Source organism: Meleagris gallopavo, chromosome 2 (genome assembly GCF_000146605.3).
Source record: "Meleagris gallopavo isolate NT-WF06-2002-E0010 breed Aviagen turkey brand Nicholas breeding stock chromosome 2, Turkey_5.1, whole genome shotgun sequence".
NCBI classification, from domain to species: domain Eukaryota; kingdom Metazoa; phylum Chordata; class Aves; order Galliformes; family Phasianidae; genus Meleagris; species Meleagris gallopavo.
Genome location: NC_015012.2, coordinates 10,577,981 through 10,592,539, shown reverse-complemented (window position 1 = coordinate 10,592,539; position 14,559 = coordinate 10,577,981). Strand labels below are relative to the sequence as shown.

Sequence of the window (14,559 nt, the reverse complement as noted above, 5' to 3'; positions counted from 1 at the left end):
CGCGCTCTTCTCGGCGCTGTCCCTCGGAGCCCCCCTCGCTTCGCCTTGGTTGGCGCATGGCTTTCGGTTGTCCCGGCGCTGCTGGCGTGTGCTGCCAGCGCTGCCCGAGTCGCCTTTTGTGCCGCCTGCGGCCGCTTGCCTTCTGTTCTCACCGCCGTTAAGGAGCTCTGTGCTCAGCGGGAGGGTCGGAGCTGTGGGTTGATCGATTTCGGATGAGGAGTAAGAGGCCCTAACAGGCGTGACTTTCTCGCAGCTGTTGGGGGTGGTGCGGCACGGAAATGGGGAATGCTCACTGAATTCAGTCGGGTCATTTTTCCTAAGATTGGAGTGTGTTTGCTGCTGCTGTGCTTAGCGCTGCTGGTCCAATTGTAGGCAAAAATCTTCATATCGAATGCAGAGAGGTGGTCAATGGAGAGTGGAGATCAGAGGCAAGTGGTGTCTCTTGGGGCACTGCTGGGACCGGTGCTCTGAAATATTATCGGTGGTTTCCAGTGCCCCTTCAGCAAGTTTGTGGATGACGCCAAGCTGTGCAAAGTGGTTGACATGCCTGAGGAACGAGATGCCATCCAGAGGGACCTAGGCTCCAATGGTGGGCCAGGGTGAACCTCATGAGGTTCATCAAATTCAGGTGCCAAGGTCTTGTAACTGGGTCATGGCAACTCCCGCTGTCAGTACAAGTGTGGAGTGTATGCATAGAGCACAGCCTTGCTGAAAGGGACCTGGGGGCACAGGTAGATGGCAAGCTGGACATGAGCCAGCGATGTGCCCCCAGAGCCCAGGAAGCCAACTGTATCCTGGGCTGCATCAAAAGAAGCGTGGCCAGGAGGGTAAGGGAGGTGATCCCACCCCTCTGCTCTGTGCTGTCAGGCCTTCACTGGAGTGCTGCATCCAGATGTGGAGTCCTCAGTAAAGGAGAGGTGTAGACCTGTTGAAGAGTATCTAGAGGAGGGCCACAAAAATGAGCCAAGAAATGGAACACCTCTCCTACAAGGACAGGCTGAGAGCTGGGGCTGTTCAGCCTGGAGAAGACAAGGCTCTAGGGAGACCTGAGTGTGGCCTTTCAGTATCCAGAGGAGGGCTGTAAGAAAGAAGGGAACAGACTCTTTAGTAGGATCTGTTGTGATAGGATAAAGGGAAATGGTTTCAAACTAAAAAGGGGAGATTTATGTTCGATATAAGTAAGAAGTTTTTCTAGTAAGAATGATGAGGCATTGGCACAGGTTGCCCAGAGAGGAGGTGGATGCCCCATCCTTGGAGACATTCAAGGTCAGGCTGGATGGTGCTCTGAGCACCTGATCTGGTTGCAATTCTATGATTTCATCTTACTTTTTTTTTCTCCCCTTTCCCAGTGGGTGGTGAACAGATAAGTTCTATAGGACGAGGTCTCTGTGTGCTGCTGGGCATTTCTTTAGAAGATACGCAAAGAGAGCTGGAGCACATGTAAGTCACGTATTTCCTTTCACTTTTTCTTCTTTTGCTTGTGCATTTTGGATTTGGTGATACCTGTTCTGTAGCTAAGGCACTCTTTCTGTTGGAATATGCAGGTTTGTCTGCATTAGTTCCTGTTTGAATTGCTTTGCACTCGTTGCACTTAATTGTTGCTAGATGCTGAACATGTGAAGCTAAAAGAATAAGCAGAAGACTGGAGAGTGACAGGCATGCACTCATGGTATCAGAGTTGAACCATAAGTGAGGTTGCAAGACTGCGTGTGTGAAAGTTCCCTGATCCTTGTCATCTTAGTTCAAGCCAGTCATTTCCAGCCTCTACCTCCAGGAACCAGCCCTAAGGACAAGTTCCAGTCCCTGCTTCGCTGCCACCTGTAGTTCTGCACTGCTGACTGCCTTCCTCATCATCCTCATGAAAAAGTGCTGTCATCATCTGGGCTGTGGGGTCGGTCTGGGAAGTGTGTGAGGAGGAGATGGAGGAGGAGATGTGAATCATGTTTGGAAACAAATATCATTTAAGATGATCTCATTTCATTTCAGTCATGCTGAGTGTGATTTGCCTGTGCAGTAGGAGGATTAAAATTTCCAAATCTGTGCATGTTAAGTAATGTTGTGACATATAAAATCAGAGAGTGAAGAGTAAGCTTTTTTACTTAATGCACCATCTTTATGACACTCTGTAACGCGCTATTGTTCTGTCCTGGTCTTGTGCTCTATAAAAACATGAAGTACAACCAATGGCTTTCTTAGTTATGGTTCTGCCTAATGTGGGGAGATCTCTGTGATTTAGGAAGGAAGGGACAAGGGAAATGTATTATGTGGTGGCAGAATGAATGTGCGTCTGCCATCCCTTTTATCTCTTCCAGCGTGCCAGGTGTTACCTGCACTTGTTGATCCTTAATGGGTCAACTGTGAAATTTCAGAAATCTTTTTCTTCTCCCAGGGTTCGAAAGATCTTAAACTTGCGAGTGTTTGAAGATGAAAGTGGGAAGCACTGGTCCAAAAGTGTGATGGATAAACAGTACGAAGTGTTGTGTGTGAGCCAATTTACTCTCCAGTGCATCCTTAAAGGAAACAAACCTGACTACCACATGGCAATGCCCACAGAGCAGGCGGAGAGTTTTTATAACAACTTCCTAGAGCAGCTAAGAAAAGCCTACAAACCAGAGCTTATTAAAGGTAAGGGCAAAAGGCTGGTAAGGTCCTTGCTGTGACCAATGAACTTTGTGTGTATGTGCTTTTCTGTGATCGCTACTTTGTTTTGTGAGTTTCTGTCTGTGCTGCAAAGGAGGTGTCTTTATGCAGCAGTAAGTGATCCATCTGGCCTTCCTGTAGCCACACCATTTCCTGGCATTCCTCTGAAATGCCTTGATGTTCAGATGTTCTCGTGTTGTCAGTAATTGTTCAACAGGAATGATGATGTAACTCAGAGAGGCTATGAGACTATGAGAATAAGTGTGATGCCAGGCTTGCTCAAAGGGTGGATATCTTTGTGCTAGAATAACCCAGAACATTTCTTCTGAGACTTAGGTGGTTAGTCAGGCTCGAAGGCATCACCAGTGTGTGATGAACAGTGCATCTCAATCTGGCACTTTATTTTTACATTTTGATAAGTGATAACGATGATAGTGGGAGGTGTAATGTGGTACTTGAAAACAGCGTTTCATTTAGACTATCTTTTTCACAAATGTATGCCATTTATGCAACAGGTTTTCACCAGAAAATGCCTGGCTTCCCTTTACTTTTGTTCTCTATCCACCCTTAATCTTTTCTGTTTGATTTCTGGCCATTTGCAGATTTAAACTTGAATTTTTGGTACAGTTGTCCAAAAGACAAGAATCTAGAAGTGTGTGTGTGTGAGTGTGTGTGTGTGTGTGTGTGTGTGTGTGTGTGTTTGTTTAAATGGATTATTAACAGACTGAAGTGGAAAAATTGAGAGGGAGAGGCAGAAAACTAGCTAGAGAAAGCTTTGGGTATTCACCTTCACTTTGACTGTTGGTGAAAGATAGTTATCTCAGGTACCCAGCCTTATCATTCAGTGCTTTCCAATGAGGCACAGTGAAATGCTTGTCTGGTGTCAACCTTCCAATGGCTTGATGTATTCCTCCAGTTAACATTTGTTGGTGACAAGGAATGCACTTCTCATACCCCTTCTATGCATCCCTTTTGGTTCATAACATCAAGCTTATGCTCTGAATTCATTAGACCAAGTGCTTTCTGAATTTTAACTTTCCTGAGAAGTGAGTGGGAATAAGATTTGCTCTGCTAAGATTTGGTTGATTTGGATGTTTATGTCTAGGTAAAGTAGAAAGCTAGCATGGGATTGCTTTCACCGAAAGGACGGCCATAAAAATGGATATATCTCTATATATTTACATCTTTCTTCTTGAGATTTGGAAAATGCTCTGTTTCTGATATGCTTTCAAACATTTTGTATTTTGACAGCAGCTTTTTAATCTTCTCTTTTTGATGAATAATGAGCCAAAGGCCCAGGAACCTTTTCCTCAGCTGCTGGGCTACTGCCAGCAATCTCTTCTGTGGTGCTACAGTGCATGGCTTTGCCAAAGCTTGTCTCTCTGGGTCACAGTGACTCGTGGCATGCAGCCTTTGGAAAAGCAGTTGAGTAGTAGATCTGTTAGGATATGGCTCAAACAAGCCTTCTTCCTTTTTACTTTTAAGTAAATAGCAAACTTCTGGCAGACTTTCAGGACATGACTGGGTCTGGAATATCTCCCCGTGTTACCAAATTCTGACCAAGCCTACATTCCAGACAGGAATACAGGAGTATTTCTGTCAGATTAGGATCAACTGCAAACCAGTGTTCCCTGTTCTAAAGTAGTCAATGTCAGGTGTTTCAAAAGGCTTCTTTCTTCAGTCCTTTGTCCATATATAAGATTTCTTCAAGCCGTCAGCTTGGCTAGCTGGACTAGGCCCTAGGCTTATCTGCTACATCCTTTACAATTTTAGCTCCTACCTGAGAGAACTACTGCCTATCCTAAACTGTGAACACCATGATTATCTGCAGGCTAGCTCTATTTTGTGAGCATGTGGACGTCTTTGTACTTAGCTGTGTATTTATTGTCACTGAATCAGAGCACAGAGCTAAGCGCATGTAGACTTTTTTTTTAGTGTTTTTTGCACCTTGTTAGTTGGCTGTTATTTCCTCTGTCTTTCTTCTTCCTTTCCTCCAGTAGCATTTTTGGGAAAGATTTTGGTAAATGCTATTCTTTTACCACTTCCTTTTCTTCCCCTTTCAGACGGCAAGTTTGGCGCCTACATGCAGGTACACATCCAGAATGATGGGCCTGTAACAATAGAGCTCGAGTCCCCAGCTGCTGCTGTTGACCCTAAACAGGTAAGCAAACCAGAGAGACTGTCTGCAAGAAATGGGTGTCCAGGTTACACCTTCACTGCAGAGGTGTACATCTGCCTTTATGAGACACAAATGTGTGAAAGCATTGCATCATCCCAGGGAAGCATTCCTGTTGTGAAGCAGTACAGCTTCCCTTAGGCACGACGATTTCATGCTTTCTATGCAGCCTCTGGAAAGTAAAATAATTGCTTAGTGGCCAAGGTATTTTGGTTTGGAATTGGTTTTGTTTTACCTTCAAATTCTATTCTGCATCCTTTTGTGATGTTTTGCCTAGAGCAGGAACTCACCTGTTCCCTGTCTGTCCGAAATCTCACAGCTTAGCACAAGGTGCTATCAGCCCAAGCTGTACATAATTAGCAGCGGCAGCAGCTCTGTGTGTGGATTAACAGCTGCTTGTGGATATAAGCACTCACATCCCCTCTCAGAGGAATTGAGCTGCTGCTGATTTGCCCAGGAAATAGTGTGTAAAAATCTGGATGGCAGAGAAGAAAGCTCCACTTTGAGCTTAAGAGCTGTCAATCTAATGTAAATGTTCACCTCTGTTAAAAATATTATTCTATGTTTTGGGCAATTCATTCAGAGCAAAGCAATGTCGACATAGTTTGAAATTTGTTTATGTTTATCAGCAGTGTCTCAGCAATATAAAATATCCATGGTATGGTGGCAGGAAAGAAAAGTTACTTTCTGTGGTCTGAGGACTCTTGCGTTTTTGTGTATTGTCACAAGGAATATAATCTCAAACACTTGAAATATTCCAAGACATTTCTGCCTTCTTCCATGCTTCAGAAATGCAGAAGTTGGGTCAGACAAGATACTGCTCCCCAGAGAAGGATAGCAGAGGTACTAACTGCTGGCAGGGGACCAGCAGTTTCTGAGCAACTGATCTGGGTTGGTGTTTTTGGATAAAAGGGTCAGCGTTTGCAGTTTTACATATGAAATTGTTTTCCATGTTAGTCCTGCTAACTAGGTCTGCAGTTAAGACTGTCAAAAGAGGGTGAGAGCCGCTGATTCTAATCCTGCACATTTTTTGTCTGTAGTGTAACTGCATGTCAAAGCTCAAGATAGAGGATGTCTGATCTTATGTTACAATTTTGAACTTTTCATTGCTTATGCAGACCTAGCTACACTGCACAGAGAATCACAGAATCATTTAGATTGGGAAAGGCAATAGAGACTCAAGCCTAACCATCACCTAACGCTATGGAATCCATCACTAAACCATGTCCATAAGTGCCATATCCACACATTCCTTAAATACCCCTGGGCTGGGTACTCACTACCTCTCTGCACAGCCCATTCCAATACTTAGCCAGTCTTTCCCTGAAAAAATTCTTCCTGATATTTGCTCTAAACCTCCCCTGGCACAACTTGAGGCTGTTTCCTCACATCATATCACTTACCACCTCAGAACAGAGACCAGTAGCATCCTCACTGCAGCCTCCTTTCAGGTAATTGTAGAGAGAGATGAGCTCAGCCTTCAGCTCCTCTTTAGACTAACCATTTCCCTCAGCCTCTTCTCATGTGTTCTGTTTTCTGGTCCCTTCACCAGCCTGACTGCATTCCAGCAACTCAATAGACACAAGTAGCTCATGATAGTTGTTCAGATGAGATGGGTGTCGGCATCCTCTGTATTTGTGTGAAAAGCATTGGTTACATTGAACTGGAATTGCCTGCCTGAAGTTTTCTTCATTGTAATACCAAAAAGTTAGCTGCCTTGTTTTTTTCAGCGTGCAGAGTGCTCTTTTCTGATAGAGTGCTCTTACAGTGTCCTCTTAAATTACACAAGCTCTCCATAAGCAAGGAAATGAAAAAAAATAAGAGATTTATTGCCTGCTTAATAAAGATGAGTCTGTATTTTATGAGTACAAAGAAATGTGTATTTAATCTTTGTGTCTGAACTCTAGTTCATAGACTTATTGTGCTGCATGGACAGATTGGAGAACACACATGGAGATGTGCACAAATCTTTATTCATTTCAGTAGTATTTGAGTTTCAGATGGATGAAACTACACTTAAGAATTTTACCTTTGTTGTAGTTTAACAGAAGGCAGAATTCTATTCATAATAAGACAAGGATTAATACAGCTTATCAAATGACCTTCTTCTCTCGTATATAAATGAACTTGTGTCATTTTTCTTTGGTCAGCTCATGCCCACGTGGGTGTTGTCCTAAATATTCAAGGTTATTACAGCTCCTGTTTTTCTCTTCCACTGTTAAAGATGTTGCCCTGTGGGAGAGATTGAGTAGTCATGCCTAGAGCCTTGGGGATGCTACAGGGCATGGATCTGGATTTATGTCTGAACATCTGCTGTTCTGTTTGCCATCTGTGTTTCTGCACTGCATTGCCGCTCTCAAACTGTCACAGAATCACAGAATGGCCAGGGTTGGAAGGGACCTCAAGGCTCATGAATCTCCAACCCCCCTGCCCACATGCAGGGCCACCAACCTCCCCACTTAATACTAGACCAGGCTGCCCAGGGCCCCATCCAATCTGGCCTTGAACACCTCCAGGAACAGGGCATCCACAACCTCTCTGGGCAGCCTGTTCCAGCACCTCACCACTCTCTCTGTAAAGAACTTTCCCCTGACATCCAACCTAAATCTTCCCTCCCTCGACTTAAAGCTGTTTCCCCTTGTCCTGCTAAACTAGTTACAGAACTATGTAATTTCTGAGGTCCTTTTAGTAACCTTAGAGACCATCTGTTGCATACTCTTTACTCTAGAATATAAATACAACAGAGATTTCAGCAGAGCACATGGTCACTTTGTACATAAGAAAATATGTACGTATATAAGTGCGTATATTTCGGAAGTTGTATCGTGCTATTTGCCCTCAAGACCATCTTGGAAGATGGCCAGTGTAGGCATGTTTGGATTGGTAATACGTGTTATCGATACTGGCATGCTATTGGTAAAGCTATCATATATTGAGTCCTTTCTGCCTCTGTAATATGTATGAACAAATATATATCATGTATGTGGGTTCTGTGTCCCATAACGGGAGGCTTTTTGGTTTTTCTTTCAATTAATAAGAGAGAGAAGGATACTATTTAGAGAAGAGTGGATTTCTATGATAATTAGTAATCATGTAGTTTACAGAAACGATGAAATTTAATGTAGAGATAAATTAGAGACCAACATGCTACTCAGACATTATTTTCTGCATCATTGTTAGTGAAGATCACTGCTAGCAGCCTGGTGCTGCAGTGAAAGTATGGGGTACACACTGCAAAAGCTGTTTCTAGGTTTGAGGCAGCAGCTTTGACTGATTTGGCTTTGTGCTGGGGGTACTCTGTAATTAGTGATAAAACTAATTAAAGATATTTTGTTTCAGCTTGGAAGTACATGTGTACAGGTGTGTAAGGATGGTATGTATGTGGGATAAGATACAAGGGGATGCTGTACATCCTCTCCAGGCTCCTCATTCTGTCCTCAAAGCTCATACTGACTCACAGCTCAGATTTACATCTTAAGCATCTTCCACAAGCCAGTCTAATTCATAATCAGCACACATACCTAACTTAATTGATTCTATGACTAGTATACTTTATCTTGGGGGAATTGTCATGGAAGCACTTGAGAAAATCAGAAATTGATGGAAATTAACCGAACTGATGAACTACATGAAGTGTCCGTAGTGATTTAAGTGACTCTCAGTTTGTAGTGTCCCCAAAACTTACTGTAGCCTGCTTCTCTGAAAAATGGGAAAGAGATGTAAAAATAATACCAGCTTAGTTTGACTCTACTGGGAACACTGAAAATATTAATAAGGGAGGTAGCAAGCAGTGCTAGCTGAAGGTTTTGTCCAAGCTGATTTGAAATGGTTACTCTACATCCTGCGTGATGCTAAGGTTCGGATATCTCTTTTTCTGCAAAAATATAAGTATTCTTGTGTACTGGGTGGCTGAACTTAAACTATTCTGTTATTAGAAACCTGGCAACTTCAAAACTGCCATCCAAACAGTACAGGAGCTTGGTGGAATTCAGCTCCCTCTTTTGGTCCTTGTGTTTTATTCTTTCCCATGTTGGCATGTTATGGTGAGCAGGAAAGAAGCTCTGGAAAGCAGAGGAAGGTCAATCCACTTAGGGAAGTGATCATGTTGTTGCATGGTAATTCACTGTTTTCTCCAAATATCTGGCAATCCAAGCCTTATTGGGTTGTTTGTTTGTTTCTTGTTTTTTATTATTGTTTTTCCTTTTCTGTCTTACTGATCCACGCATACGTATTATGAATTGAGATACAAGTTTGCTGTAAATGCTCATTTACAATTTTTTAGAAATACTGTCTTCTGAAATCAGATTATTTCAGAACTGTTTCCTCACTGTCCTTGCTTTGTGAGTAGCTGGCAAAACTTGAAAAGCAACAACAAAGAAAAGAGAAGACCAGAACCAAGGTACCCTCTGAATCAAGTAGAGAAAGAAATGCCCCCCGTAACAAAGATGACCCCAGTGCAAGCAGTGGAGCTGAAGGAGATGTGTCTTCGGAAAGAGAGCCATAGCTCATCCAAAGCAGGCCTCAGGTATGGCTTTTTCATTCCTGTGAAGTCTTGTCCTCCCATTTGGCAGGCTCAAACCCTGGCCGCTTTACTGAAGCAGTACCTGGATTCTGCTGAGAGCTGCATTAGAAATGTTGAAAGGTGGAATCCCAATAATGTTACTGGTGGATAACCTCCTTTTCGATCTGCAGGTGGCCTGCCAGAATGGAGATGTGGGTGAAAACCACTTCCCAGCTGTGTGTTTGGCTGGAAGTGTGCATTCTGAGTCTGCCCCGGTTGTGACTGTTTTTCAGGCTGAAACTGCAATTCTAAATGTTTGTCTTACAGCACAGCAGTAACTTAACTTAGAATCCCACTTTGTATTCTTCAGAGCTGAGATGCATGATTTCTCTTGTCTATACCTAGCAGCCTGGTCACTGTGGAACAGCCCCCACTATTTGTAATACCCTAATAAATAAATAATCTCCACTAACGAAAGTGGAAAATTGGAAATAGGCCAGAACTGAAAATGGCAGCTTTCCTTTTTTAATTATTTTTATCTTTATTTTTCTAAAATAAATGGGCTGTGTTGCTGGTTTTGAGCTTCCAAGAACCCAGGAAAGTATTATTTCCCTCGTTTGCACAATGGAGCCCTCACTTGGCAGTTTAAGTAGGAACAACATTGCAAAGTTTAGATCTAGCCTTTCCCTCATTTTCCTACCCTTAGGTTGCAGTCCAGCATATGATTTATACTCTTCAATATCACACATCACTCAGATCTTTCCTCTGCCCTCCCCTCTTCCCTCTTCTCAAGCTTCCTGAGTGGTAAGACTGAGGCGTGATGTCTGCTTTATAGAAGTCCATATTATTACCTGTATGATAGTAATTTGAATTCATTTGAATAAGGCATGTCGAGTAGATTTCTGGAAATACACTATTGTTTTGGATTGACCTGGAAAAAGAATCGAAGAAACTTTCAAATCCACAGTTTTTTTTTTTTTTCTTCTGGCCTCATGGAGAACAGCTTAAAGAGTGGTGTGAAATTCATTAGATTGCAGATAATACTGTATTGTCATGTAATACAATAATTGAAATCACGAGTTTTGCTCTCTTGGGCTTTATGCTCAGTGTACCTGTTTCGATATTGGAGATGAGTAGTCACATTGGAAAGGAGAAAATTTTCTTAAGAAATTAGGCAAAAATGTACTATTTCTCAGCAGCTGTTAGCCTTACTGCTGTGCTACAGGAATACAAGCTTTCACCCACTGTTTCTGGTTTTATGTTGATATAGGAACATTTTAGAGGGCAGGAATTTGCATTCTAGAGTGCTCTAATCTGACTGACCTTTCCAGTAGCATTTGAAAATCTAGATTGCTGAACATTCCTAAAATGTTATAACATAGCATTAAATTTATGTGCTGTGACAGTAAGTCAAAATACTTTTCTCTGTGTAAGTTGAAGGAATCCTGTACTTTTATGCTGAGTCTCCAGTAATGTTTCTGTTTGTTTGCCTTCCACAGTTTCTCATACAAAAGCTGCACTGGATCCTTGAAGAGAGACCTAATAGACATTCACCTCAGCACCACTCTTTGGGGACTTTGGATAAAAATGGAAAATGGAAAAGCAGAGCTAAGACAATAGAAAATTACATCATTCTGTATTGAAACAACCAAAGCAGTGCTATCAGATTCAGTTGTTAATGTGTAGTACCAGTAGTAAAAAGGACTTGTAACATTTCTGTGTATGTGTTTTCACATGACTGCCGAATAAAGGATGGCTGTAGGCAGATTGTAGCAGAACATTCACTCTTGGTACATAAGCTACATTTCAGAAATAAATCAGGGTTTTTCCTTAAACTTACACTTGAATTCTAAAAATCATTCGAGCAAGCTTGTACTTTGATTGCAGCTCTATGATGTCATGTGCTATCTGTTTCCATCTCAGCATGAAGGTCTGTGTATATTTTGGCATATTGTTCAACTGCTATGTAACATCAAGTTAGGCAGTCTGGTCTTTCTGCATGGATTAAGTTATTAAAAGGAAAGATCAGACGCTAGTTGTTTATCATGTGAAACACGTCTGTCTTGTAAACTTTTTTAAAAACAGAAAAGACTTTATTAAACAAATGATGCTAGCTGAGTGCCTGTTGGTCTTTGCATATTGCATCCCTAAGATATTGTAATGTGTGAGATGAGTGACCCAGAGCAAAAGTAACACCTGTTAGTGCAACTCATTCACCTGTCATTTGGAAGCTTGGAAGTCAGGTTGCTGCCCTAAAATGTTTGCTCTTTACAATGCAGTAAGTCCTTTAGATCCTTCACAGTGATCATGAAAATCTGTCAGCAGCTGCTCCGTATGCTGCATTGTGCAACTGTTCACATTTATGTCAAGTTAATCAGGGGCAGAACAGCTTTTGGAAGCTGTCAGCAAATGAGTCAGGATGCAGCAGGCTGTGAAGTTACTCTCCTTCAGGTATTAAAAGTCAAGGCAGTTACCAAACCGAGGCAGAGAAAACAAAAGTCTGTGAAGAGGAATATCTTGGTCGTCTTTCAGAGGTTGTAGTACCTTTTATAAAGTGCATTCTCTAGGGCTGTCTTAGTCCTATTATCTTCCCAAGCCGCCTGCCATGAGCAGGATGCTTAGTGTACAGCTCTTTACAAGATTTTAAGGTCAACTCACTGATAATAGCTGATTGGAGAAGCGCAAGGAGACCACATGGTCTGTTCACTCAGAGAACGTGTGTTTGAGCAGGGAGCCAAGCAGCAGGTCCCCACAGCTTTGGCTAACAGCCAGTCACTTTCTCTCTGCTTAAACAAAGCTGGAGCTTGCCTCCCTTGAGAAGTATTTGTGATGCTAATTATGTCACTTAAAAACTCACTATCTGTTCCATTTTTTTTTTTCTTGCTTATAGCAAGCTGTCAGCAAAAAACAGACATTCCTGTGGTTTGGGGGCTTGGCTGGTTTCTAGTGGCGTGATGAGCTTTTGTTGGCTGTTTGTGAAATAGAGTAAGATCTTAGTTGGAAGGAATATTGTTTGTTTCCCCTTCCCCCCCCAAATGCTGAAAATGACCTGTTGTTTATTTCATACAAATGTTAAGGGACAAAGTCATGAATGATAAGTTTCTGCTTGTTGTTCCCTTTTCTACAGATTTAGACTTACAGTCTTCATTTTCCTGTCCTGATTCACAAAGCAGGGAGTTTTACCAGTGTTCGCTTTCATGTGATTTATGGGCTAAAGTCAGAAGATGATCATCAAAGAGGTCTGTGGACAGTTTTTGCTAATTATAATAAAGTAGCTCTTCTTCCAGGGACCCTGCAATATCTGATCTCCAGCTATATGCTGGCTGTCCTCTGGGCAAAGACCTGCAGGTAGAGCCTAGATATTTTGGGGAGAACCCCAAAATCAGATGGCCTACAGCTGTTTTTTCTGGTGATAATGCTTCACAGATGCTGATGGAGTCTTACTGATTCTTTTCTGCCTTCACTTGTGCTGGTGCTGCTTTCTTTGCCTTGCACTGTATTGTGATGTGAGGTCAGGTGAAAAAGATCATCATCAGTGTGGAACCTCAGAGTGCTGTGAAAATTATGAAGATGCCAAATGAGGGTCAGTCAGTACTACAGACTTCAGGCACAGGATCCACCTCATTTTAGTGTGGCTTTGGTTATTTACAGTTTTATGTGTTTTTTACAGCTTCTGTACACTACAAGCTGATCATAACTTTAGCAAGCAATTCTGCCTTCACAACACATATGCACGTGTGAAAGTACATAAAATATCCTTGGTATGATTTCTGCAAACACCTGGTAGTTTTTCTATGTGAGAGAAGTCTGCAAAAACATTGCATTGTTTTTTAATTGAAATTGAAAATCTGAATTTCCCAGCAGGTACCTGGGAGAGAATATAAATCTGGATATAAATATTTTCTGTAACTTCTGTTTTAAAGAACTAGCTAACAGGGAATGCCTGCAGATCATCCTCTGTCGAAATCAAAATAGTTACTCTGTACGCTATAGGTCTTGTTTTCCTTTTGACAGCATACTCTCAACAGAAAACCCCCAGTGATAACTGGAATTTATGCTGTGAGTCCTTTGAAAATGTACTGCTAATTTTCATTGTTTGTATGGAACTGTTGAGTAACGGCCTGAGCAACTGATGGAGCACCTGGGGAAAGGACCGGTCAGCCCTGGGAGCACAGGTGAAGACAATTCAGCTGTGTGAGCAGAAGGGGTGGAGCCTGGCTGAACCTCTCCTAGATCCCATTTAAGGGCTGACTGCCACTGGCAAAGGATCTCTGGTTGGAGATCCCTTCCTTGTGGAGTCTTTCCTGTGAGCGTAGATCTTCGGATACAGGTGAGCATTCCTTCCTTGTTTGTTTCTTTTCCTATTTTCATCATGGTAACCTTTCCAGCTGTAACCAGAGAGGATAAGAATTATTACAATAATATCCTTTTTCAAAAGGCATTTTGCAAATGTTCAATTTAGATACCAAATAGACACACTACGTTGCTCCTTTGAGAAAGCATGCAGAAAGCAAGAAGATCAACTCTGAACCTTATGACTCAACGTGGAAGCTTCCTGGGTAAGTGTTTAACGTTACTCTCTGTACAGTAAATAATCAAACATGCTTTGCCATTTCAGATCTCATTAAGTCTTTGTTAAATTGCTGTATTAGATCAGTAGATTTATTCCTGCTTCTCCTTTGCAAGCATATAGCTTCTATTTGTGATGCTCTGGCTCTGCATCCCCTGACACTTCTCCAGCCTCCTGGAGCAGGTCTTCAGTAGGTGCCAGGTGTCTGCTTCTTCCTTGACTCTGGTCAGCGTGCCCCTGGGAAGCTCCTAAGCTCCCTTCTTCATGCCTCTTTGCCTCCTCTCTGGTCTCCAGACTCTGGTGGTGGGCAGTAAAATTGATCTTGTCTTTTCCTATGGCTTGAGTAACTACTAATTCATGTGTACTGTTCTTCTTTTACAGTGGGATTTATTTTACTTAAGATCCATTGATAGCAGATTGTTCAGTACCCCTTGTAAACTTAGGGTAAAGCATCTCAGCTGGATCACATTTGATTACATAGTTCCACTTGGCTTTAGAAATGCTAGGAAAACTGAGGTGCAACCTTCCAAATTGTGCTGACTCTTTCTTGTTATCCCATTTATCTGTGCATTCTTCAAATCTATTCATCTTAAAGTTGTTCTTTCTACCTCCTAGTTCAAGGGAGGTTTTTGGTAATGTTTCTTATACTCTATCCTAATGGCTTGATTATAT

At 42.1% G+C, this 14,559-nt stretch overlaps 1 protein-coding gene across 1 annotated transcript; it reads left to right on the top strand.

Moving 5' to 3' along the window:
• The first annotated feature begins 24 nt into the window (after nucleotides 1-24).
• Nucleotides 25-11,435, top strand: DTD1 (D-aminoacyl-tRNA deacylase 1). Its single transcript, XM_010706584.3, has 6 exons — nucleotides 25-219; nucleotides 1,350-1,440; nucleotides 2,390-2,625; nucleotides 4,704-4,801; nucleotides 9,165-9,341; nucleotides 10,817-11,435. Exons 1-5 carry the CDS (start codon nucleotides 213-215, stop codon nucleotides 9,318-9,320), a joined length of 588 nt encoding a protein of 195 aa, XP_010704886.1. The 5' UTR covers nucleotides 25-212; the 3' UTR covers nucleotides 9,321-9,341; nucleotides 10,817-11,435.
• Nucleotides 11,436-14,559: the final 3,124 nt, after the last annotated feature.